The following is a 23,789-nucleotide window of genomic DNA, read 5'->3' as shown; positions in this document are numbered from 1 at the left end:
GGGCAGCAGCAGCAGCGGCGGCGACGGCGGCTGCGGGGGGTGGTGGTGATGGTGGTGGTGCTGGTGCGGGTGGTGGTGGTGGTGGTGGTGGTGATGCGCTGGGGCCGAGTGCGGCGCGCCCGCGGACGCCCCGTGCAGCTTGGCCAGGCTCTCAGCGTCGTCCTTGCCGCCCACCGGCCGGAAGGCGCTGGAGTGGTGGTAGCTGCCTCCGCCGGCTTTGCGCCCCTCCAGCAGGTGAGGGTGGGGGGCCGCGGGCCCTCGGGCGCCCGCGGGGCCCGCTCCGGCGGCCCCGGCCACCGAGCCCGGGTCGGCCGGGGGCGTGGAGCCCGCACTGCAGTCCCCGCCGCCGCCGCCCGGGGGCGACTCGAAGAGCGCGTCGCGGGCCCCCGCGCCGCCCGCAGGAGGCGGCTGGCCGGAGCCCGGGCCGTTGGCCACGACCGGAGGGGGCTGACCCGGCGGGGGCGCCGCTTCGGCGCCTGCGCCCGCGCCCGCGCCGCCGGGCTCGGCCAGGTCCAGGAAGGCCTGGCGCAGCAGGGCCGGGCTTTCCCCCAGCGCGCAGCCGAGCGCCGAGGGCGGCTGCGGCGGGGGCTGTAGGTACGTGGGCACCGGAAGCCCGCCCGGGGTCCGCGGAGGCCAGAACATGCAGAAGGGCGGGTAGAAGGCGTCCTTGCGGCCCGCCGGCCAGAAGAGGCCCGACAGGCCGGCCTTGGGCGCCGCGCCCGCGCCGCCCGCACCCCCCAGGGCCTCGGCCGTGGCGCCCGCGTCCTCCTTTTTGTGGCACAAGCCGAAGGCGGCGGCGGCGGCTGGGAAGGTGTAAGGATGCGGGAAGAGGCCCCCGCAGCCCGGGAACTTCTGCAGCACGCCCCCGAACGAGCCCTTGCTGGGCACGGGGATGACCGGGTAGCTGCGCGGCCCTTTGGCGCCGGCCGCCGCGCCCGCGCCGGTCACGCAACCGCCCCCGGCGCCGCCCCCGGCCGCCCCGGCGCCACCCGAGGCCGCGGCCACCGAGAGGCTGGCGGCGGCGGCGGCCGAGAGGCTGGCGGCGGCCACGACGGCAGCCTCCTGCAGCGAGTCGTCGTCGTCCTCGAAGCGCGGCCGCTTGTGATGCGGCGCGTGCGGCGCGCCGGCCAGCTCGGCCAGAGGCGGCGGGGGCGGCGGCGGGGGAGGCGCCCCCAGCAGGTGCGGGCCCAGGAGCCCCCCGCCCCCGGCCACCGCCGCCGCCGCCGCCACCGCGGCCGCCTTGACTGAGCTGAGCGGGTGGCAGGCGGGGTGCGTGCCCGGCTGGGGCAGCGCGCGCTTTCGGCTTCCGCCGTTGAACATGGCCTTGACGTCCTCCCAGGCGAAGACGAGCTCGTCCTGGGGGCTCTTGTCCGTGAGCTTGAGATGACGGCGCCACGAGTTGAAGTTGGCTGCGTCCGGCTGCGTGTACTTGGCGTCGGGCGTGCGGTGGGAGTGGAAGATGAACTTGTTGGGCGAGAAGTACATGTTGCAGTAGCTGCATTTGATGCACTTGGCGCGCGAGCTGTTGTAGCGCGCGGGGATGAAGCTGCCGCGGCAGCCCCAGGCGCACTCGTGCGAAACGTCGAAGGCGAAGTTGTCGGGAAGCTTGGGCGGCCTGTTTTCGCCTAGGAACGACTTGCACAGGCGCTCAGCCTCGCGCTTGGTGATCATGCCGCAGCGGCGCGAGGAGATGGGCATGGCCCCGGCGCGCCGTAGGATCTCCAGCTGCACCGGCGTGCACTGCACGCACGTGATGCCCAGCGCCACGCGGCGGTTGTGGATCTCGTTGTAGCTGAAATTCTTGAGGAGCGTGTTGGAGATCTGTGCCAGGCATAGGCGCTCCTGCCCGTCGATCACCAGCGACACGATGGGAATGCCGTAGAGGATCACCTGGCCCACCTGGTTGGGTTTCAGGTTGGCGTGGCCCGGTCGCGGCTGGCTCAGCGCGTCGGGCTGGAAGGCGCTCGACGGCGACGCCAGCAAGATGTCGTTGGGCCCCGGCAGCGGGCTGGAAGCCATCTCCTCCGCCGGGGAAGCCCGGGCCGAGCCCTCCGGGTCAGCCTTGGAGACTGGAAGGGAAAGGAGAAAGCGTTGGCTAGCGCCTTTTCAGTTTACCAAAGAGAGGGGTGGGTTGTGCGGCTAACTGAAGAATTATCACAATAACTTCCTTCGGTTAAGATATAACTATCACTGGGCGAAGGGACCAAGTTTCGGACACAGGGAAGTTCTCTCAAATTTCTGAGAGGTGATCCTTTGGAAACGCGGGGATTTGGAAGTACTTCAGTTCTAAATATCCCACGTAAATTTTTAAAAAGTCACTTCCTAAGGAACTCAAGACCTTATCCCGGATTTATGGAAGCCATTAGAATAAAATGGCATGCCTGTTAGAAATTAGGAAGTAATGATGACAGTTGTAACTAGGACAGGTTACAGAAGTTATGGAAAACTGAGGCTTGGCCATTGAAGCCCAAATTGTAAACGAGAGACCATTCACATTTGCTTGAAAATAGATTGATTTTGGTTAAAACAATAAACCCAAGCTTTTAAAAAAGCACTGTTTGCGGTATCTGTGGTTTCCTTGGGGGAAATTCACTGCTGGTTGAGACATAGCTCATTAAAGCAAACGAAAGCCCTTCTCCCTGATCTTTGCCATTAGATATTTTGATACTTCAGTTAGAAATTTTGGGGGAAAATGTACAGAGCTATATGCAAGATTACACCAAAATAGGTGTTTCAAGTTTTCTAAAAGCTACTTGCTAAATTGAGTGGTTCTGGCTCTAATAGGTCAATTAAAAAATGAAATTGTAGACTTGAAAATATTCAGATACTGTTTTCCTGTCATTTCCATGACAATGAGCAAATAAGTACAGGCGAGAGTGTTAAGCCCAGAAACAGTGCAAAAAAACGGAACAGCTCTTGGGGATCCTTACTGGTGGGCTTTAAAAGGCAAATTTAGTTGTAAGGTGAACCACTTTCTGTGACATTTCTTTTTCTGATTTGTGTAGATATCTCTTCACCTTATAGGGGGAATAAGTGCCCCACAGTAGGGATAAACCTTGGCCTTGATAATCTGTGGGAGCGCTGAAAGCGGAAGCCCAGGGTTGGGCCTGTGGTAAAATTCTTGTCATCTCTGGTCAGTGGGGTACTTACTGGGGGAAAACAGCCAGTAAATTGAAAATACACCAAAAGCAAGCGAAAGAAACCTTTGTGATGACACTAAGTCAAAAAGTGGCTCATTCCCTGAGAAACCAACAGTGACCTTCGCACATCTTCTTGTCCAGGGCAGCTGCTAAGAGTATGGTTTGCCCTGGAAAATCACCGGTGGCAGTGGCATCACCATCCTCCCCCAAGTACGCTGGAGTTTGTTACTATAGAGATTTCACTGAATACACTAGCATACCCCTTTACCCAGATGGTCATATCCTTGTCCTCTCTGGGTTCCTGTAACGTCTATCCTGACAACCTTCGCCCTTCTGACCCCTGGATCCTCAGTTCTCATTACATTCCGTGGCCTCCAGGAAGGTTGAACAAACGCGATCAAAGAGAGGAAAGCTGGGCTTGTCACTTCGGATGGATCAGTATTTCCAGGGGACAGGGCGTTAAATGGCACCGTGATACCTGGGCCTGAAATAACCAGCCCTAGCTTTGCCAAATGGTCCTTCAGTGCTCATCCCCGCTCCCCAAACAAGATTCTCATCTTATTAGACCCTAGGATAATGGCAACTCTCGCTCCGGAGCGATGTGCTCAGCGGGCCTGGCCCTATCGGGGAGCTGCTCTATGTTAAAGACCCGCCGCCTCCGCAGCGCTGGCCCGGCAGACGTGTGTCCGACTGGGTGTGCTCCAGTTTCACCCCAAGCGCTCCCAGAAACTCCTGTCAGAGCAGAGACACAAATAAGAGGCTTTAGGTAGGGAGTTTTTTTTGTTTTTGTTTTTTTTTTTTTAAGTGAGTGATGGAAGAAGAGACAATTAAAAGTTAGTTTATCCGAGGAAGCTGTCGAACTTCCTTATCCGACTTACGAGCCAATGACCCCAGCTAAACTCCCCTGGCTCCGAAACCAATCACCACCGAAGCCCTCCGCTGCCCCTCAACCTCACCAGGAAAATCCCACCGCTGGGGATCCCAAACCATGGACCGCGAGCTGTGCGCCGAGTGGGGGCCGGCTGGTTCCGGCAGTACCTGGTAACCCCTAGCTGTCTTTACTCGCGTGGCTGCGGGCCCATCTTCCGAGGTCGCTCGGAGGCGAAGCATCCAAGCGGGTCCTCGAATCCAGCGGGCGGGACTTCGGAGGGCTCCGCGTGCAGATGCTGGCGCTCGTCGGCGCTAACCGCTCTGGTACCCCGGTCGGCTGAGAAGGACCGCCCGAATTGCGGCGGGGCGTCCCCTCGACCGTAGAAAGTGTGGGCGCGCGGAAACCGCGGCAGGCGAGCCCCAGGTGGAGCGCAGTCTGACAGCGCCTTTCTCTGTCTCTGAACTCGTGTCGGACCGAGGGGACGCCACCCAGCGGGCAAGGTGACGTCACCGTCTCCCTGACACTCCACATTAAAGGGCTGGCATGTTACAGGCAGGGAGGAGGGAGAGCGAAAGGCAGAGCGAGCAGATCCTTTCTCAGCAGGCACGAAAGCTAACACCTAAACCCACCCGCAATCGACAACAACCTCTCCAACCTGAAGCAAGCGCAGCCGCGGTGCTGGAGCTGCAGATCTGATTCAGCCGTAGAAAGCCCTGTATTCTGCGTGCATCCCGGGGACCTGGATCCCGGAGGCCCCGGATTCTAGAAGGACGCCTCTAAATTGACTGTATCCCTGCCCGTTATCGTCTCCTCCCCTCATTTCTCTGAGCCACCCTGCTTTGCGAATGCTCCCTCGGGTACGCAGCGCAAATCTGTTGCCTCACTGTGTCTCCGAAGATAGAGGAACCGCACTTAGCCCGAGAATAGAATCGTTTCAGCGGTCCACTGAAACACTGTGCAATGAGAAAAGCCGGGGAGGAAGGGAGTTTCTGAGTAGCGTGCCCAATCTAAAAACTTGGAAGAAAGCATGGAGAATGTCTTCACTTTGGAATATACGTTTGCCCTTTTTTTTAAGGACAAGATGCAGAGCGGCATTCTCTATTTTGGAAAGTGCGATTGAGTGAGGACCCCAATGACAGCATGTGTGCACTCATCAATCACCTTCATTCAGAATAGTTCTCTAACCCATTTTGTAAAAGCCATGCAGGCTACCTCAGCACAAGGAAAAGCTGAGACACGAAAGCAGGGAGGGCCCCAACCTTGACCTGAACTTACACAAGTTGTGGATACTCCCAGGGAAGTAAATTCTCAGGGAATTATGTGGAAGCAAGCCCTTTTAAGAAAAGGAAATAACAACAACAACAATAATGATGATGGGAAAGGACCATTTCCCATAACTTCCACAAAGAAAAGCATATATACAACACAGTGAAGTGTCAGGGTATCACTTCCTAATGGATCAGCTATTAGGAGTCAAAATGACCACTTCTCCTTTATCAGAAAGGGATAAAATTGCCTATTTAGAGGACCTACAGGGAGTGTGATTGGGAGACCTTTTAAGTTTTTCCTTTACTATCTGAGCCAAAATTTCAGTTGTCGCCTGGTGAAACACACAGGCTTAGAGTTGGGTAGTCACACTGTGGAAATGGTTGAAAAAACAACCTCCACTAACCCGGAAGCCCGGCGGGACTACCTCATAGCATCAACAGACCATCACTAAATTCGAGCATGAATGTGTGAAAGCACTTCATTAAAGGTCAGTAATACCAAAGAGTCAATTGAACAAAAAGTGAGGGATACAGGAATTGTGGCTATTTTAAATGAATATGCAGAAAACAATTTCAGAGCCACAAAAATTGTAACGTTTGTTCGAGCATGTTTCAGACGGCAGTGAAGTAATATTTCATCCAACTTCTAGTTTCTGGAGACATTATGGGCACAAATTGGGCTCTGTCCTAAGGGGCTGAAATCAACGGAATGCTCCCTAAGTGCCCTCCGAACTTCCTATCCTAAAAGAAGGAAAACTCATGCCTAGCTCATTTGCCAAAAGAGCATCATTTTCATTCACAAATCCATTCCTGTGGAAAGCTGAAGGCTGCCCACCCACCTGCTCTTCTGAAGTTTCCAGGGCCTTGGCCTGATTCTGCCTCCTATCTGAGGTCAGATGATGGTTTAGTCACTAAATTGTGTCCCACTCTTGTGACCTCATGGACTGTAGGCTGCCAGGCTCCTCTGTTCATAGGATTTTCCAGGCAAGAATACTGGAGTGGGTTGCCATTTCCTTCTCCAGGGGATCTTCCTGACCCAGGGATCAAACCCTGATCTCCTGCACTGCAGGCAGATTCGTTACTGACTGAGCTACCAGGGAAGCCCCTGAGGTCTGAGGTCAGGTCTGAGGTCTGAGGTCAGGGGTTCACACAAAAGGAGGGCTCAGCTTCCTCACACTTCCTAGAACCCGGGCTACTAGAAAGAAAGCCTGAACTGCATGGAAAGAAAGCCTGGAAATTGGACAAATTTTAAGACAAAAATGGGAAGCAATGAAAAGCCTGTCCCCTCATTAATGTACCATGGGGAGATGTGTGGTCACTGCCAAGCAGGAAGAATCACAGGATCTTCCCTTTTGGTTTTGCTGTTCCCATCTGTGCCCCCAAAGGCTCCTTGTCCTCTACAGATCCCTATTTTTTAAAAAAAAATTTTTTTGAAAAGAGAAATGGGATGAATTTTTGCCTTTCCTCCCATCCTTGGTACTCTGAGGACTGAATCAACACCTGAGTGGTACCTGTAGCCACCCCCTTACATCATCTTTCAACATAAACATTTATACTTTACCTTGGTGACTTACTGGCCATACAAACCTGAGATTTTTTTTTTAATGCAAAGAAATTTCACTGGAAAGAGAAATGTATGATGTTAAGTACTTTTGCACCAATAATTCTAAAAATAGCATGGCATTTTATTACCCCAGCGAGTCTGGGGCGTCTGTTTGAGCTGTCAGGCCAATCATAGTTTTGAAAGATTAAGGTGGAGAACTGTTATTCAAAGCTAGACTCCATGCTCCAGCAAATCCTCACCACGAGTCTGGAGCTGGACTTCGGAATTACAGTCTGATTATACGTTTTGAGTTGGTGAACAACTTTCTGCCACTCACTATCTCTCTGATTCTTTGCTGTCTCCTAAGCTTGAACAGGCCTCCTCATGGTTCTCCACTGCCTTTCTATTTTCTTCTTCCAGACCAGGGGCGCCTGATCCTTGTCAGTCCCTGTCCTGGCCCCTGAGAGCTTGGCAAGCTCAGGGAGGAGCAGGCGGTGGCGGGAGGCAGCGGGTAGGGGCCAAGTTAATCAATGCTTTCCTATTCGAGCTGACATGCATTTTACACGTCGGGACTCTCCTCAGCCGGCTAATTGATTCAAATTGTTTTATTGGTTAAACTGGTGTCACCCGTTTGCATGATCTATCACCGCACGGAGGAGAGCATTTCCACTCTCATCTCCGTTCTGGGCGGCTGCGGTTTACCCAGGCCAGGGACAGGTAAAGGAGCCCAGACATCGGACCCAAAGGAAAACCACAAACCGAGCTGGCTGCCTCTGAACTGGAGAAGCGACGCCTCGATGCAGGCGCACGCAGCGGGTGCGGCTGCGTGGATGAAGGTTTCCAGCTTCAGAATTTAACAATCTGTTGAAGCGAACCCACACTTGACAGGGGCTTCCTCCTCCTTGGAAGCTGGCTATTTCCCAGAGGCGGCGTGTGATCTCTGGGGTCTGAGTCGAAGGCCAAAGCAGAGGAGCTGTCCGCGGTGCTGACCCAGTGCAGGGCTTCGAGGCGTAGCAGATCCTACCGCGTTCAACGCCCTCCCGGAAGAAGCCTCCCAGCCTATAATCACTGGAGCCCTTATTCTGGGCTCTGGGATCCAGCATGGCTTTGCAGACTTAAGAGACAGGCAAGAGGCGACACAGAAACACTGCCCCCCCACCCCCCCCACCCCCGCTTCTTCTGCCACACCTGCTCCATTTCAAAGGATTCCATCTCCAGCCACTCCCCACCCCCACGCCTGTGTTTTGCATTGACCCAAAAGGAAGATAAAGGCCTTAATATAAATTCATTAAAATCAGAAACAACAGATATCCCCTCTCTTTCTACTCTCAGCCTTGATACTGGAGAGCCCATGACAGTACAGATCAAAGAAACAGCCTCTCTCTCTCTCACTCATTCCCTCTTATTCCATTCTCAGCTCTTAGGCAGAAATATTACTGCTTCCACGTCCCTGCAAGAGGTGTCCTTGGCATTGATGTTTGTGCATCAGGTAAGGCAAGAAATGGTTTCCTGTTAGTTCCAAGTCTGCAAAAGGAGACCTGCATGGCCCAGAATGAAACCGGAAGACTAGCAGAACTAGCAGAGATGGAAGAATTCTTGTATATCAGAAAGTATAGGCAATTCAGTTAGGTTGAAACTGGGTACAGATTTCTCCTCAATCACTTACTAGTTGTGGAATTCTGCTTTGATGCTTAACCTCCCTAAACCCCAGTTTCTTCATCTGCAAAATGAAGAGATTGATATGTAACCCACAGGGGTGTTGTGAGGATTAAATAAGATAATATATGTAAAATGTTTGGCACACAGTAGTCGCTTAATATATGCTAGCTTTAAAAGCACTTTCCTTGGAGAATGGAGACAAGGGTTAGGCCTGAACAGTTCCAAGATATGTTTGGAGTCTTTAATAGCTCCAGAATAAAAGATTTCAAAGGCATTTCAGTTTCATGGTGAGCATAGAGGAAACCAAGTTCCCTGGAGGAACCTTAGTTCTTTTCATTAAAATTTTATCCTGCCCCCTAATTGGTCTAGTGTTTATTTTGTATACAGGTGGCCAGAACCTTAGCTTCTATTTGTTCAACCCATTTAAAATAAGTTGATAATAAAAATTAGCAGTGGTAATTGCTGTAATGATAATAATTGCTGATAGTCCTTAGTTCCCCCTTTCTACCCAAAAGAGCTTTCTGCAACCTAGAAAGCTGAGCTTAGACTCCCTGGTTTTTCCTCCATTGCTTTGGCTGGAATTACATGAAGGAAACAAAGGACCAGGAGCAAACCAAAACTCATCCATTATGGAAGTCATAGAAGATATGAGAAAATCCTCTGAGCCTTCTCTAAAATACTGTTCATAAACAGGACCCCTTTTCCTGGGGCCAGAGTATCTGAAGAGAAGTACAATGAGAGCACAAACCTAAAAATCTAAATCAGAATTGAGGAAAGGAAGAGAAACTGAATACATTTTGCACTGTATCCCGGCCCCAGTGATTCCTTCAGTTCCTCAAGCAGCAATGACTATGGGAATCAGTGAGATTCTTTCTTATTTCAAGCAAATCTTTATAAGAAATAAAGACTGTAGGAGAAGGAACCAATGTTTAATTTCCCTTAAAACATTCTCCCAAGAAAACTTGCCCCTTGGGTGAGTGGCAGAGAGAGCTGTTACACCACCAGTTCACAGAGGCCAAGGACTAACGGAAATATTTGCTACTGGACTTTCTCCTTTATAAAAAAGAATTCACATTTCTTCATAAGTCCTCATAAGCTTGTAAATACAGCAAAGTACACACATGCACCCATAGTTTACATGAAGTAGTAAAATCCAGAATGGAACATGAACTTGGTATACTGGGTGGTTACTTAGCAAATATTAGTGGACCAAGATAAAATGCAAAGGAACACAGACTACCTGAGGACACATGTAAGGCTACAGATGCATGCTCCCTGAACATACCTAGGAATGTGCATCAAAGAGAGACATTGGCATAAGGAACAGCCCACTAGGCTCTCACCCTTCCTTCTCTTCTCCTTTCTCTCTTTCTGTGCATGCATACACATATGTGCCTGCCCCCTCCACTTCCCTCCTCCCCATGTTGGGAAGGAGGGAGTCCTTTGAAATGGAGGTGGTCCCAGCTGGAAAACCCCAGAGCTCATTTAGATCACATCACTTCAGGCTTTTGTCTCTGCTTCTGAATAACCTAGGCCGCTACAACAAAAGGATAGGCATCTACATGGAGTTTTCATTGGCAAAGATGCGTCTCAAAGATGCTGCTATAATAATGAATAACAAGGCAAGATGCTTGCCTTTTTTGATTGCCACTCCTAAAGAAAGAGAGGAGAAAGGAGAAAAGGAAAAGGAGAAAGTGGAACAAGAAATAAAGACTGTGGGAGAGAAAACTAAGGCGAGTATCTTAGTGGATTTATGCAAAAAGAGTCTAACTGTATGAAGACTTCAACTACCACCAAGACCAAGAAATGTGGTTTGAGGCTTTAAAAAACAAAAAACTGGCTCTTTTGTTTCAGGGAAGCAATTTAAGAAGTAACTGAGGCTGAGGATGCAGAATGGGTGTGGAGCAGGATCTTTTATATCTTGAAGAGGGGAGGCAGAGGAATAGGAGTAGGGGGAGGGGCTGTAGACTGTCTGTTGACATGTCACAAGAGAGAAAATGACATAGATATACATTTAACATCTCCCCAGCTGACACTGGTGGAAGGAACATTGGATTTTATTTCCTGGGGAAATGAAGACATTCCCTTCCCCCCATTTCCTGTTCTTTTCCCTCTCACTCCCCCCTATTTGAAAAATTTTTCCTTTGCCATCATGCTTGATCCCATTAGCTAATACATTATTAAAGTATCATGTGCTCTCAGGCTGCCCAATAAGCATCATGACTTCAGCTTTCCTCCTGCCTGCAGTTGTTAGCTCAGTGGTAGCAAAAGGTGAAATTAGATATTAGCAAAATAAATCCCAGGGTAGAGGGGGTTAGAAATCTGAGTCATTGATTTTTTTTTCCCCTGAAAAGAATAGCAAGCACTGAATATTCAGAGAGAATATTGAGAGGAATTTTCTATTTTTGTGTACTTAAAAGTACTTTTTAAGCAAAAAGGCTTTCCCTCTTGAGGTTAGGGGTTCAAAGTGAAAGCAGAGCTAACCAGATCAAAGACAATAACCAGTTCCAAACTTTTGCAAGATGCATTATGATATCATCGACAAACTCTTAATGCTGGCAAATAATTAAATTTTCCATCTTTTAGAACTGTGTAACCTTGGGTGTCTTAGAAACAAATTGTACAAACAAACCATGGAGATGAGCACTGAGGGTTTCAGAGGAGATATAATGAACCAACTTTAATTACTAACTTGAAATTAAAAATGTAATATACAGATTTAAATTTATTTTCACCTAAATTGTGTATAAAATTATATGGCTTTTGCAGGCTAAGAAATGCTTTGTAACCAGCCATGCTACTAAAAAGTCTGAAGTAGTTTCCAAAACCGAGTTCCCAGACTCACATAGTAATAATGATACATTTATCATTACTGATGACCACCTACTGGGTAATTATTGCTTTGTTACTACTATTACAATCAAGAGATTTCTTTATTTACTGTTAACATTCACTTAAAACTGAATGTTAATGACTGTTCTGAATTCACCAAAGAGAGTTTTCTGTTATATTTCAGAAGTACTTACGTTCTGATTCAGAAATGGAAAACCATCTTATAACAGAGAGGAAGGTTGGGCAAGCACTCGGCTCTCATCCTCTTGTGAGAATGAAAACAGCATTTGGAGGAATTCTGGAGCAAAATTTTCCAGCTCGGAGTTGCAAAAGGTTAACATAATGCAACCACTTGACTTGTGCTAATTATGTAAGTATTTTATTACAGGAGATTCATTCATTATTGATACTTGTTTGCAGTAACTTCCTGCTTGGTGGAGTTATATTTTATATGAGAAGTAAACAACCCTCGGCTCCAGGGCTGGCCTCCTCTCCTCCAGATCTGATTTCCTCCCACCCCTTTGTCTAGTTTCACAACCCTATGGGGTTGTTATGTCCCTATTGAGGCAGAAAGACAATTCCCTAAACTGTCCTATTCTTCCCCATTCAGAACTTCCCAGTTCTTTAAAGGGTAGAAGCTCAGGGTTCGGAATGTTGGGATGGGGATGAAGTAGATGAGAAAAACTAGTTTTAGTGTTTTCTTTCATATCACATGATGACAAGTACGAATTTTCATTAAAAATCTAGACTCCTTGAGGCCACCAACCTACTTTGGAAGCTCTTCTCTGCTCCCACCCAGAAAAGCCAAGCTGGCCTTTGGCATATCCAAATCTGGTCCTCAGAGAAGTAGGGCTGGTGAAAGCTGTTAACCAATGGAAAAGCTACAGAAAAGGCTCCTTCCTGCCCCTAAGTCAGAACCCAACCTCTCAGCCAGTGGAGGTTGCTACAGTCTACAATATTTTCTTCCCAGGGTCTGTGACAAGCTGTACTAGGAAAAGACATGACTTTCCTTGCAGAATGGACTCACTGAAGGCCTGAGGATTGTGCTGGATCCTTGGCTTAAGGGTCCTCAGAAATTTCACTCTGAAAGCATATGCTGGCCATCTGAGCCTGGCCATCTGGTGAGAGGCCAGTGTTTCCTAAAGGGGTCAAAAGACTGGCATTGGCCTCCAACCTAGGAGCAAGGGTTTCCTCTTGGGCTTTATTCCAGATTCTGAGATCCCTGCCTAAGAGTCTCAGTTCAGAACTGGGGTGCATACAAGGTGCCAGAGGTCACCATGCTTAAGACCCTTAAAGAAAGTCAGGAATTGGAGATGATGGAGGGGCAGGGTAAGAGCATTTAGCAGTGGTGTGTGTGTGTGTGTGTGTGTACTACCCTGTTCTTCAAGGTTCTAATGTGGAAGGATGAGAATGAACCAGCAAGAGGCTGAAGTCCCAAAATTTCAGACAGGTTTTTAAAAAGAATAAAATGGTGTCATTTGGGATGGAGTGAGAAGATGGCTTTAGGAAGGTGCCTGCAAGCTAGGATTGGGCAGGACTTGCCAAAGGCCTGGGCAGAACTGACAGAGCTCAAAGCCTAGATTCACCCCTTTGTCTCTACTATCTAGCCTAATACTTCAGCACTTTGGGAATGACAGATGGCTGGAGGGTGACTAGAGGTTCAGAGGGCTCTGGGAAGATAAGTCCGGTCTAGAGGGGAGGGAATGGGTAAAGTGCTGAGACTGGGTCTTTGATGGGTGCTGCAGGCTTGGTCAGCACAACCCCCATTCCCCTGGGTGTCTTGCTTCCCTGCATCTATCCCATGACTGGGTGCCTGGGTGGAACCGCTCTGCCATCTACAGAGAAATGCCGTTCCCAGCAAGGCTTACTTAATGGTCCTTTAACAAACTCTTCGATCTCTCTTTGGCCGCCCTGGCTCTTCGGTGCCTCCTCCTCCTTCCTTTCTCCACTGCCTCCATCAGTTATTTATGACCAGCGTTAATTATTCACGAAAAGAGAAAACTCCAGCTTTGGGAACTTTACTAGGAGCATTTGGGTGTTTCTGCCTTTCCCGCCTCCGGGTGGGCTTGAGTCTTGGGGATTTTCAGTTTGGTTGGATCCTGCTTTGAAGTGGGGAAAGGGAAGCCCAATGGTTGGGCAGTGGGGACGCGAGAGGGTGTACTCCTCGTCTGGGTCGGCTCCAGCCTCTGCCTGCGAAGTGTAAACTCCGGGTCAGCGCCTGCTCTGCTGGCCAGGTGTGAACTCCCGGGACCGGAAGTTACCAGGCGCGCTCGAGGGAGTCGCTGTCCCAGCTTAGAGGTGCTGAAGCCACACGTGGGCTCTGGGGCTGTGGGCTGCGGGGGTGTGGGAGGGAAGATGCGGCCGCAGTCCCAGGCAGGGAAGTCTCTTTCCACAGCGTCTTGAAAAAAAAAAAATCTTCTCTTTCTATTTCTCTGTCTCCAGTCCCCGCCCCACCCCCGCAAGTGACACTAGAACGTTGTAACCAAAGATTAATTGCCTTAATCAAATCGACCCACCCTCTGCAATTAATCTTTTAGCAACAAATTAGAGACAATTTACCTCAACCTTCCGGGTCAGGCGGAGAGAGGAGGTAGGATAGACAGGGTGGAAGAGTTTGACAAAATCCACAAACGGTGCGGGGTGGGGATTGGGAATGGGTGTGCGTTTAAAGCGGGGGGAGGGGGCGTGGTGGGGGTAAGGAAGGAGAGGGGGTAGGGGTCAGCTGTAGGGTTGTGGCGGCGATCAGAAGTTCCTGGAGTCCCCTTCAATCCAGTTTTCTCCGAAGGAGGGGAGGCCGAGCGCGGAGGACGGGGCCACTTACCTGTCTGCGCCGCCCTCGCGGTTTTCAGCCGTCCGCGCGCGCTCCGCCGCTCCTGCCTCGCTCTCCGCGGCTTCACCGCCGCTCTCCGCCGCCCGCGGTCCTCTGCACTCCCGCTCGCGGTCGGGTTTTCCGCCGCGACTCTGTCCCGTCCCGACTCTCCCGTTCTCTGCGGTCTTCCGCAGACACCTAGCTCTTCCTACTCCCTTCCCGGCCAAGTTCGTAAGTTTCGGGTGAGGGTCGCTCTCCTGGAGCCCAGCTTCTCCTCTTAGCTTGCTCAGATCCGCACCCCCCTACCCCACTCCCCAGCCCAGACCTAGGTCTCTGACGCCGCCTGTTGGTCAGGCAGGGCAGGGCAAGGAGAGGAGCGCTGCGCCAACCTCGGCTTCCCACGCGTCACCCTTCCACGCCCACTGGTACAAACTAAGGGAAGGGAGGCCAGGGTTGGAGGCCTGATAACTGGAGCGGGGCCAGAGGCAAGAGGGCACAATTTGCTCTGCGGACGTGCAGCCCAGGCAGGCAAGCTTGGGCTCCCTGCCAGGAGAAGGGTTATCGCAGGGCGCGCACGTGGGCGTCTCTCTCGCTGCCCCAGGGCCTAGGCTAAAAGCCGGCACCCTCCCCCAGTCCTCTGGGGAAAAGACCACCTGAGGTGAGGTCAGGCCCGGAGGGCGGAGTCCACAGGGAGAGCTGGTCGCGGGGCACCCTTTATGCGTCTTCAGCAAGGGGATGGGGCGGGGTGGGGAGGGGTGCCAGGAAACTGGCAAAAGGAGAATTCGCCTATCTCAGCACCACCAGGGAGAAAAGCTTTGGAACCAAACTCATATGCTGCTTTTAAAAGTTAGCCTAATCCATCTCGCTATGAGTATCAGACGCTTTGAGGGGCGAGTCCAATCGAAGTCCAGGGGGGATGGTGGGGATATGGGCCACATTTGAGAATACTGGGGTGTCACAGAGGCCATCTTTCTGGCTCCCGCCTGGTCCCTCCCTAGGCAACTTTCCAAACGCCGGCACTCTCATCGCGTCCCTCTTCCCTTGGAACTTTGGGAAGCCTCGGTCTAGCCCTGAGTCCACCGAGACATCCACGGATTGGAGGTTCCCCCCTCACCCCCACCCCCCACCATTCTCATCCTGTCTTTTTCATTGAAAGAATTGATGGACTGTTTCTCCGCTACCCCCTCCTTCTCTAATAAACGGTTCTCATAGATTATTCGACGCAGAGAAGGAAGGCGGCTGCTTAAAAAACAAAAAGCCATAGCCCTAATGAGTTCAATTACAATGTGGTAAACACATTGCCTCTACGCTTTAATTAAGCCTGCTGCCCAATTTTAACTCATTAGTAATTCATTAAGAGAACAGCCCGGTGCTGGCGGGTGGAATGCACCGCAGACCGACTGTGCTCCTAGTCAACACGCGCGCAAGCCGCTGCCGGCTCTAGCGCTGCGTGAGAGCAAGTCAGGTCTGTAACCCTGTGACTTCATGCACTAGACTGCCCTCTCCTAGATGCACGGGTCTCAAGTTCCTTGGGCTTGAGGCCGGGTTTGCAAACCTGTTGGGTGCGGAGTGGTGATGTGGGGCTAAACCACCGCGGCGGGGAAAATCTCTAGATTAAATGCGTCTTTCACTCCTAAAGTCAAATCTAGTTTCCGGTTATGGTGCACTTTCCCTCTTGCTTCTTTCACTTTGTACCAGCTTCTGGGGAAAAATCTAGATCTGACCTTAGCGCCCAGCTCTGGATACCCTCTGCAAGCTTCAGGACCCCCTGACCCGGAGAAGCTAAGATACAAATTAGACTGTGATTTTCTTTTTCTCCGGCATGGGGGTGGGAGACTTGGAGTAGGGGGAGGAGACTGTTGGCTCAGAGAAATGGATATCTGAATGGTAAACTCCTATTCTATCTTGCGATGATTTCTACTCTACGCCTGAGAGCAGGACTGGGGTTACAGCCGCATCTGAAACTTTGTCAGTTGAGACCGGCCCTCTTTACGGAAAAGAAACGGGGACAGAGAGTGGCAGAATGAATTACGCACAGGCAACGAAAACTCTTCTAGTCTTTCCACTTAATAATCAAGGGACAGAGTGCAAACATTTCAACTCGAGTCTTTCCTCTCTCCTTCAGTCCCCCTTTCGCGGCAGGTTCTCGGAAGAAAGTGCTAGCGTGTTCTGGGCGTCCTACCTTTCGGGTAGGACGGAACTCGTAGGTCTCTAGGCTCTAGTGTAGAGTTTCCAAAGAGAAGGGAAGGGCCAGTTTTAGTGCGGATTTGGTTTAGAAGCGGGTCTTCCGCCCTTTTTGTATTCCTGCTCTGGGCGCCTTCTTTCGCTCGGAGAAAGAATTTGGCCTCGCGCGGCGGCCTACCGCGCCCGCTGGGCATTCCTATTTCTTTTCTCTCCGCGTTGGGCTAGCCCGGCTCCGCCTTCTGCAGGCAGCCCGGGACTCCCTAAGCTGTAGTCAGTGCGGACCATCGCCCTGCCCCCTGGGCCTCAAGCAAATGCCAGAAGCCGTTTGCCCTCTACATCCTGAAGCTTCTCCTTAGGGTTGCCTGTGCCTCTGCAGGCCCTGGGCCGTTCTCATCTCTGTCGTGAGCGGCAACTCGTCTTGGAAGGCAGAGGATGGATTGGATTTCTTCTCCGCGGAGGGCATTGCATCTCGCAGCCCAGCCGGATGGTGCTCCAGAAGCTCAGGGCTCGAGTCCGAGTTTCTCTGACTAGTTTCTGTGCATTTGGAAAGCTTAAGAGGGTGGGGATAAAGCCTTTAACTTCCAGTCTACCCCACCCCTTTCCTCTCTCTGCCTAGAGGCAGGAAGTGCTGTGGGAACAGATTGGGTAGTCTGAGAACAGGGGTCTTGCCAGGCTTCGCTGTCCCTGGATTCCCCAGAGTCGGCTGGGGAGAACTGTGTGGCCCAGCATGGTTTCGGCACTGGAGATTCCCGGTGGACGGGGTCACCACAGGGCGGAGGCGGGGCGGGAGCTTCCTGTCGGGTGTGGCGCACAAGGGTGCAGACCTAGGTCTGCGATCCAAGGCTCAGCAGAAGGTTTCGTGAGTGTTGCTCACTGCTGCTCTTCGCCGCTCGGCCCTGGTCCTTGCACCGCCGCAACAGCGCCTTCCTGCGTTCCGAGGACTGGCCGGGCGGGATTTGCCTGGAGGAGGGCCTCTCTCCGGCCCAGAGTGCTTTGAAAATATAAAAATCGGATGCCTACCTTAGGCGATCAGGGCGCCTAAAATTAAGGAGGGCGGCAGTGGGATGAGAAATGCATGTAAGTTGACAGCCTCGCAGGAAACCGCTCTCTTTCTTGGGATTTCCGGGTTTGGAGTCCAGTTAGATGTCTGAGGGGGAACTCCAAGGTTCTCACCCTTTTATCCTCTGCCAGGGGGAAAGTTGCTGGGGCAAAGCTTTCGGAAAGGTCCCTCATGCCCAGTGTTAATTACAAGGGAAATAGATTATATTCCTTCATTTTTTCCCCTTCCTTAATGAAAAAAGACAGGGAAGTAAGATATAATTCATTTCTGTTGACAGTGGGATAAATAAGTACGTTTTTGGATTACTAAGAGTTGACTGCTGCGGGAGGATGGCTTCCTGACATTAGATGGGGACTCTACACTTGGCTTTGGGACAAGGAGGTGGCCTTGTTTATCAAGTGCTTTTGTCCAAGCTCCACTCCAAATAGCCCCTACCCTCTTTTTTTTTTTTTTTTTTTTTTTTTTTTAACCTGAGAACAAAGGTAAAGGAGGCCGTTTAGGGTGCATAGCTGCTAGGGATTTGCCTGGGTCAACTTAAGCTAACAATTTGGCTTCTTGCAATTTGGTTTCCTTCTATTTCTTTTGCAACCATCCATAATACCAGCTACTGTGAAGATATATCCTTAGATATCAACTGTCTGTTAATATGCTAAAATTATTTTTAGGTTTCTTGAAGGGTGTCTTCAGTGGCAGGCCTATTACCCCCATAGTTTAGGTCTGTAAATTGAGAGAGAAGGGTGGGGAGAGAGAAGAGGGGAGAAATAGGAGAGAATCAACTGTTTGGAATGGGATAGAAAGCAAAGACATTTATTAATCCCAAGTAAGCAGGCTAGTAACTATGTACAAGCCTGGCTTAACAGGAACTGAGAGAGCCTGGGCACTTGCTTATAAAATGGAAGACTGAAGCTGGGAAAAGCATTGTGAGAGTGTACTAGTGAAACAGGACATGTACTCTGACTCATGTTGGAGATATTTATTGAAGAGAAGGAAAAAAATGTGTCCATGATTAAAGAGTGTGGCTTGGAAGGGGGTGGGAAATACAATCAAAGAGGACAAATATCTGGACCCAAATGATGTATACAATTCAAGAAAAGCTCTAAATCAGGGGCTATCGGAATGTGCATCGGATCTGAACAGTTGGGACTTCCCCTCTAGGTGTGTGTGGGGCCTAAACTCTACCCAGAGCTGTATGCATGGAAGCAGATGGGTTCTAGATCTACCGGGCACCAATAAACTCTTGTTTTCTTCTGTCACACTAAACTCTGTGAATGTTTTAACCAAAACCTCCCATGAGCAAGTCTCCTGTTTTTCTGTGTTTTTAGGCCCAGACAAATGTTTAGCACTAAGATTAAACCGAATTACTGTCTTGAAGAGTAGTGAAGTGAAAGTCATTCAGTCGTGTCCGACTCTTTGTGACCCCATGGACTATACAATCCATAGAATTCTCTAGGCCAGAATACTGAAGTGGGTAGTCTTTCCCTTCTCCAGGGGATCTTCCCAATTCAGGGATTGAACTCAGGGATTGAACCCAGGTCTCCCGCATTGCAGGCGGATTCTTTACCAGCTGAGCCACAAGGGAAGCCCGAATTACTGTCTTAACCCTTGAAAAATGGGATCAGTGAAAGCAAACAGTAGGTGATTTTTACCTGCTTAGTCAGTCCTGTCCCAGGGACAGAGGAGCCTGGTGGGCTGCCGTCTACGGGGTCGCACAGAGTCGGACACGACTGAAGGGACTTAGCAGCAGCAGCAGTCAGTCCTGTAATGTTGTAGCAGAAACCTAAATATTTTAGGCCCATAATCTAGCTTGGCCCTCAGGCATATTGACACTGTCTTGGTCTGTTCAGGCTGTTATGCTGCTGCTGCTGCTAAGTCGCTTCAGTCGTGTCCGATTCTGTGCAGCCCCATAGATGGCAGCCCACCAGGCTCCCCCATCCCTGGGATTCTCCAGGCAAGAATACTGGAGTGGGTTGCCATTTCCTTCTCCAATGTATGAAAGTGAAAAGTCAAAGTGAAATCGCTCAGTTGTGTCCGACTCTGTTATAACAAGTACCAAAGACTGGGTGGCTCATAAACAACTCTGGGAAACTGGGAAGTCCAAGATCAAGGCACCAATATGGTCAGATGAGGATACGCTTCCTAGTTCACAGTTGACACCTTTGTGCTGTGTCCTCTCCTGGTGGAAAGAGCTAAGGATCTCTCTGGAGCCTGTAATCCTGTTCATGAGGGTTTTATCATCATGACTTAAGTGAAAGTGAAAGTGAAGCCGCTCAGTCGTGTCCGACTCTTTGCGACCCCGTGGACTGCAGCCCACCAGGCTCCTCTGTCCATGGGATTCTCCAGGCAAGAATACTGGAGTGGGTTGCCATTTCCTTCTCCAGGGGATCTTCCTGACCCAGGGATCAAACCTAGGTCTCCTGCATTGTGGGCAGATGCTTTAACCTCTGAGCCACCAGGGAAGCCCATCCAAAGGTGATTAAGTCCTGATACCATCACCTTTGGTGGGGGTGGGGGGGGGGGTGTCAAGACTTCAGTATGAGTTTTGGGAGAACACAAACATTCAGACCATAGCACTGTCCTAACTGTGATATATCATACATTTGCAATGTGCATGAAATAATTTGACACAAGTAGTTTTAATAGCACATTATTAACTCAAGCTGGAATCAAGATTCCTGGGAGAAGTATCAATAACTTCAGGTATGCAGATGATACCACCCTAATAGCAGAAAGTGAAGAGGAACTAAAGAGCCTCTTGATGAAGGTGAAAGAGGAGAGTGAAAAAGCTGGCCTAAAGCTTAACATTCAAAAAACTAAGATCATGGCATCTGGTCTCTCCCTCCATGGCAAATAGAAGGGGAAAAGTGGAAGCAGTGACAGATTTTATTTTCTTGGGCTCCAAAACCACAGTGGATGGTGACTGCAGCCATGAAATTAAAAGCACCTGCTCCTTGCAAGGAAAGCTATGACAAACTTAGACAGTGTATTAAAAAGCAGAGACATCACTCTGCCAACTCAAGTCTATATAGTCAAAGCTATAGTTCTTCCAGTAGTCATGTAGAGATGTGAGAGTTGGATCATACAGAAGGCTGAGTGTGGAAGAATTGATGTTTTTAAACTGTGGTGTTGGAGAAGACTCTTGAGAGTCCTTTGAATTGCAAGGAGATCAAGCCAGTTAATCATAAAGGAAATCAACCCTGAGTATTCATTTTAAGGACTGATGCTGAAGCTGAAGCTCCAGTACTCTGGCCACCTGATGCAAAGAGCCAACTCACTGGAAAAAACCTTGATGCTAGGAAAGATTGAGGGCAGAAGGAGAAGGGGGCGACAGAGGATGAGATGGTTGGATGGCATCACTGACTCAATGGACATGAGTTTAAGGAAACTCCAGGAGATAGTGAAGGACAGGGGAGCCTGGCATGGCAGTCCATGGCGTCGCAAAGGGTTGGACACAACTTATCGACTGAACAACAACAAACTCTTAAGTGCAGTGCTCATCTCTCCTGCCTTTTGGAGGACACATATTCTATATTTATCTGGCTAGCTCAGAAGCAAAAGTGTATTTAATATAACAAAAATGCCAGATTTCACTCTTCCATTTTTATATCATATTATGTGAAATTACTTGATAGTCAAGCTATCCTACTGCAATAGGGCATTGAAGGAGGGGTTGATATAATTTCATCTCTTTTTTTCTTGCTCAGGGAGACAGTAAGTACCCCACAGATTTTTTTTTTAAGCTTGCTATAAGCAGGAAGTAGTAAGAATTGATAGAAAGGATTTTGTATATAGGCCCAAAGTGTTAGATATAGGAGGTGCTTAGTCACTCAGTTGTATCCGACCCTTTGTGACCCCATGGACTGTAGTCTGCCAGGCTCCTCTGGCCATGGGGATTCTCCAGGCAAGAATACTGGAGTGGGTTGCCTTGCCTTCCTCCAAGGGATCTTCCCAACCCAGGGATCGAACCCAGGTTTCCCACAGTGCAGATGGATTCCTTGCTGTCTGAGCCAACCAGGGAAGCCCAGAATAGGAGGAGCCAGAGGAAATTCTGGAGTTTCAGAGGCTCAGGCAAAAATATCTGCCCCTCAGAATAACTTCCTTGCTACCTCACTAATACTTGAAATTCTACTGTTGGTGATTTGCTTCTTTGGACACTTCTTTAAACTCAAGTAACCATTTATAAGTTAGGATAAATTAGTAGATTTTCCCTAAGATTATATAAATATATTTAAAAGTTTTTTTTTTCACGTGGACCATTTTTAAAGTCTTCATTGAATTTTGTTACAGTGTTGCTTCTCTTTTATGTTTTGGGCTTTTGTTTGTTTGTTTGTTTGACCATGAGGCATGTGAGATCTTAGCTTCCCAATCAGGGATAGAACTCGAGCTCCCTGCATTGGAAGGGAAGTCTGAATCACTGCACCGCCAGAAAGTCCCACCAAGATTGTATATTTTGATTAGCTTGGAGGTGTAAAAAGTGTGACAATGGCAGGTAGCTGGGATTAGAGAGAACATGCTGCAATCCACAGAGGGAAAGAGAGCTGGAGGAAAGGGACCTAGAAGGGGATGCACTTACTTTACGAATTTCACCAGGCTTAGCGCTGCCCAGCATTGGGGGAGGTACCTAGGGGTTCAAACTTAATGTCAACAAGACCCCTTATCTTCCCCTTACAGCATCACTGACTCAATGAACATGAATTTGAGCAAACTCTGGAGATAGGGGAGGACAGATGAACCCGGAGTGCTGCAGCCCATGGGGTCACAAGGAATCAGACATGACTTAGTCACTGAACAACAACAAACTGGCCAAAGTGGAACTAAGTGGGAGGTTTTTTTAATTGGAGGCTTGACCAGTTTAGGGAAGAGTGGGTCACCTGGTCTAGCCTCTTACTAGTGCTTTTTGTGTGTGTGTGTGTGTTGAGATTTGGAGCCCAAACTGAGGAAGTCATAATGTAATTCTTTGCAGGACCTTTCTTTCCCTTCTTTCCCGTACCCCATTCTTTGGGGACTTTCTGGGGAGAATGGCCTGGTTCATGTTGTTACCACTTTTTATAAAAGTTTTCCATTTCTTTTGAAGGATAATTTTGTGTCATCATCTAAGTTTCATCTCTGGTTCCTCTTCCTTCAATATGACCATTTCAGGCTTTGGTGATTTTTCCTTGGATCTTTTCCAGCACCTGGACTCTACTGCTTGCTTTATCATTTATAGGCTGCCTTGTTGTTTGCTCTACTTCCCTGTGTCTTAGGTGTACCTTAAACTGCCAACAGAAGAACAGATATCTCTGTGGCCTATGTGGCCTGGAGAGCAGAAAGCAGACAATAGCTGTCTGTTATATGTAAGCTTTTGTGTTGATCTTTTGTTATTTGACATCTTTCCTTCCTGACCTTTGAGGTTATCTTTCAGTTTGGCATTCACTACAGCACATAGAGAAGTGAAGTGAGGAAATGAAGTGAAAGTCACTCAGCCGTGTCCAAATCTTTGCGACCCATAGACTATATAGTCTGTGGAATTCTCCAGGCCAGAATACTGGAGTGGGTAGCCTTTCCCTTCTCCAGGGGATCTTCCCAACCCAGGGATCAAACCCAGGTCTCCCACATTGCAGGTGGATTCTTTGCCAGCTAAGCCACAAGACAAGCCCAAGAATACTGGAGTGGTGGCCTATTTCTTCTCCAGCGGACCTTCCCGACCCAGGAATTGAACTGAGGTCTCCTGCCTTGCAAGCGGATTCTTTACCAATTGAGCTATCAGGGAAGCCCACATAGAGAGGAGATGGTCAGTAAATGATCGCTGACACTGACTTATGCTAACATTTTCCTGTGCCTGTGATCCTCAGGGGAGTAGGCTGGCCTAGAGGAAAATTTGGGGGATTCTAGCACTGCAGTGCCAGAAATCTTTCCATGGCAGTAGGGGACTGGTGTGTGTCGAACACAGGAGTGACATAAGCGCTTTGAGACTCTTTCTAATAACGTGGCGTATTGGGCGTGGGCTCTGTAATAGCCTGTAACTGTCAGTATCAGCTCATTCTGTTAGCATCATGTAGAATGTTCTCTTGGCCTCTGATTCTTAGCATTGCATATTATTGAGGCTTTTTGTGGTTTCCTTCACTCTCCTCACCCAGCTAGCTCACACTTCAGTAACATTTCTAATGATGATCTCTTTTAAGGTCCCCTTATAAAGCCAGCACACGCCAACAGGCTTGGCCATGTAATTTGCTTTGGCCAATTACATATTTGGAAATATGAGCAAAGATCACTTTGGGAACTTTAGGAGCTCTCATGTTCTTTACTGTGATCTCATCTCCCTTTGACCTGACCCTGGAAGTATTTTGAAACTTTCATCAGCCTGGGAGGAAAACAACATGGGATGGCCCTGCAATGGACATGTTGCTTGACTGGGAAATAAACTGGGTAGACTGCATGTCTGTGCTG

The 23,789-nt window shown here is 49.6% G+C and overlaps 1 protein-coding gene across 1 annotated transcript in view; it reads right to left on the bottom strand.

The window, feature by feature from the left end:
- SKOR2 (SKI family transcriptional corepressor 2) overlaps positions 1 to 2,511 on the bottom strand; it is a 41,733-nt gene extending 39,222 nt beyond the window's left edge. The window contains exon 1 of the mRNA XM_025273424.3: positions 1 to 2,511. This exon is cut by the window's left edge and continues 573 nt beyond it. Coding sequence (XP_025129209.2) covers positions 1 to 2,019 — 2,019 coding nt within the window. The 5' untranslated portion in view covers positions 2,020 to 2,511.
- Positions 2,512 to 23,789: the final 21,278 nt, after the last annotated feature.

This window comes from Bubalus bubalis, chromosome 22 (assembly GCF_019923935.1).
Source record: "Bubalus bubalis isolate 160015118507 breed Murrah chromosome 22, NDDB_SH_1, whole genome shotgun sequence".
Lineage (NCBI taxonomy): Eukaryota > Metazoa > Chordata > Mammalia > Artiodactyla > Bovidae > Bubalus > Bubalus bubalis.
The sequence above is the reverse complement of the archived record's forward strand: the minus strand, read 5'-3'. Positions and strand labels throughout refer to the sequence as shown.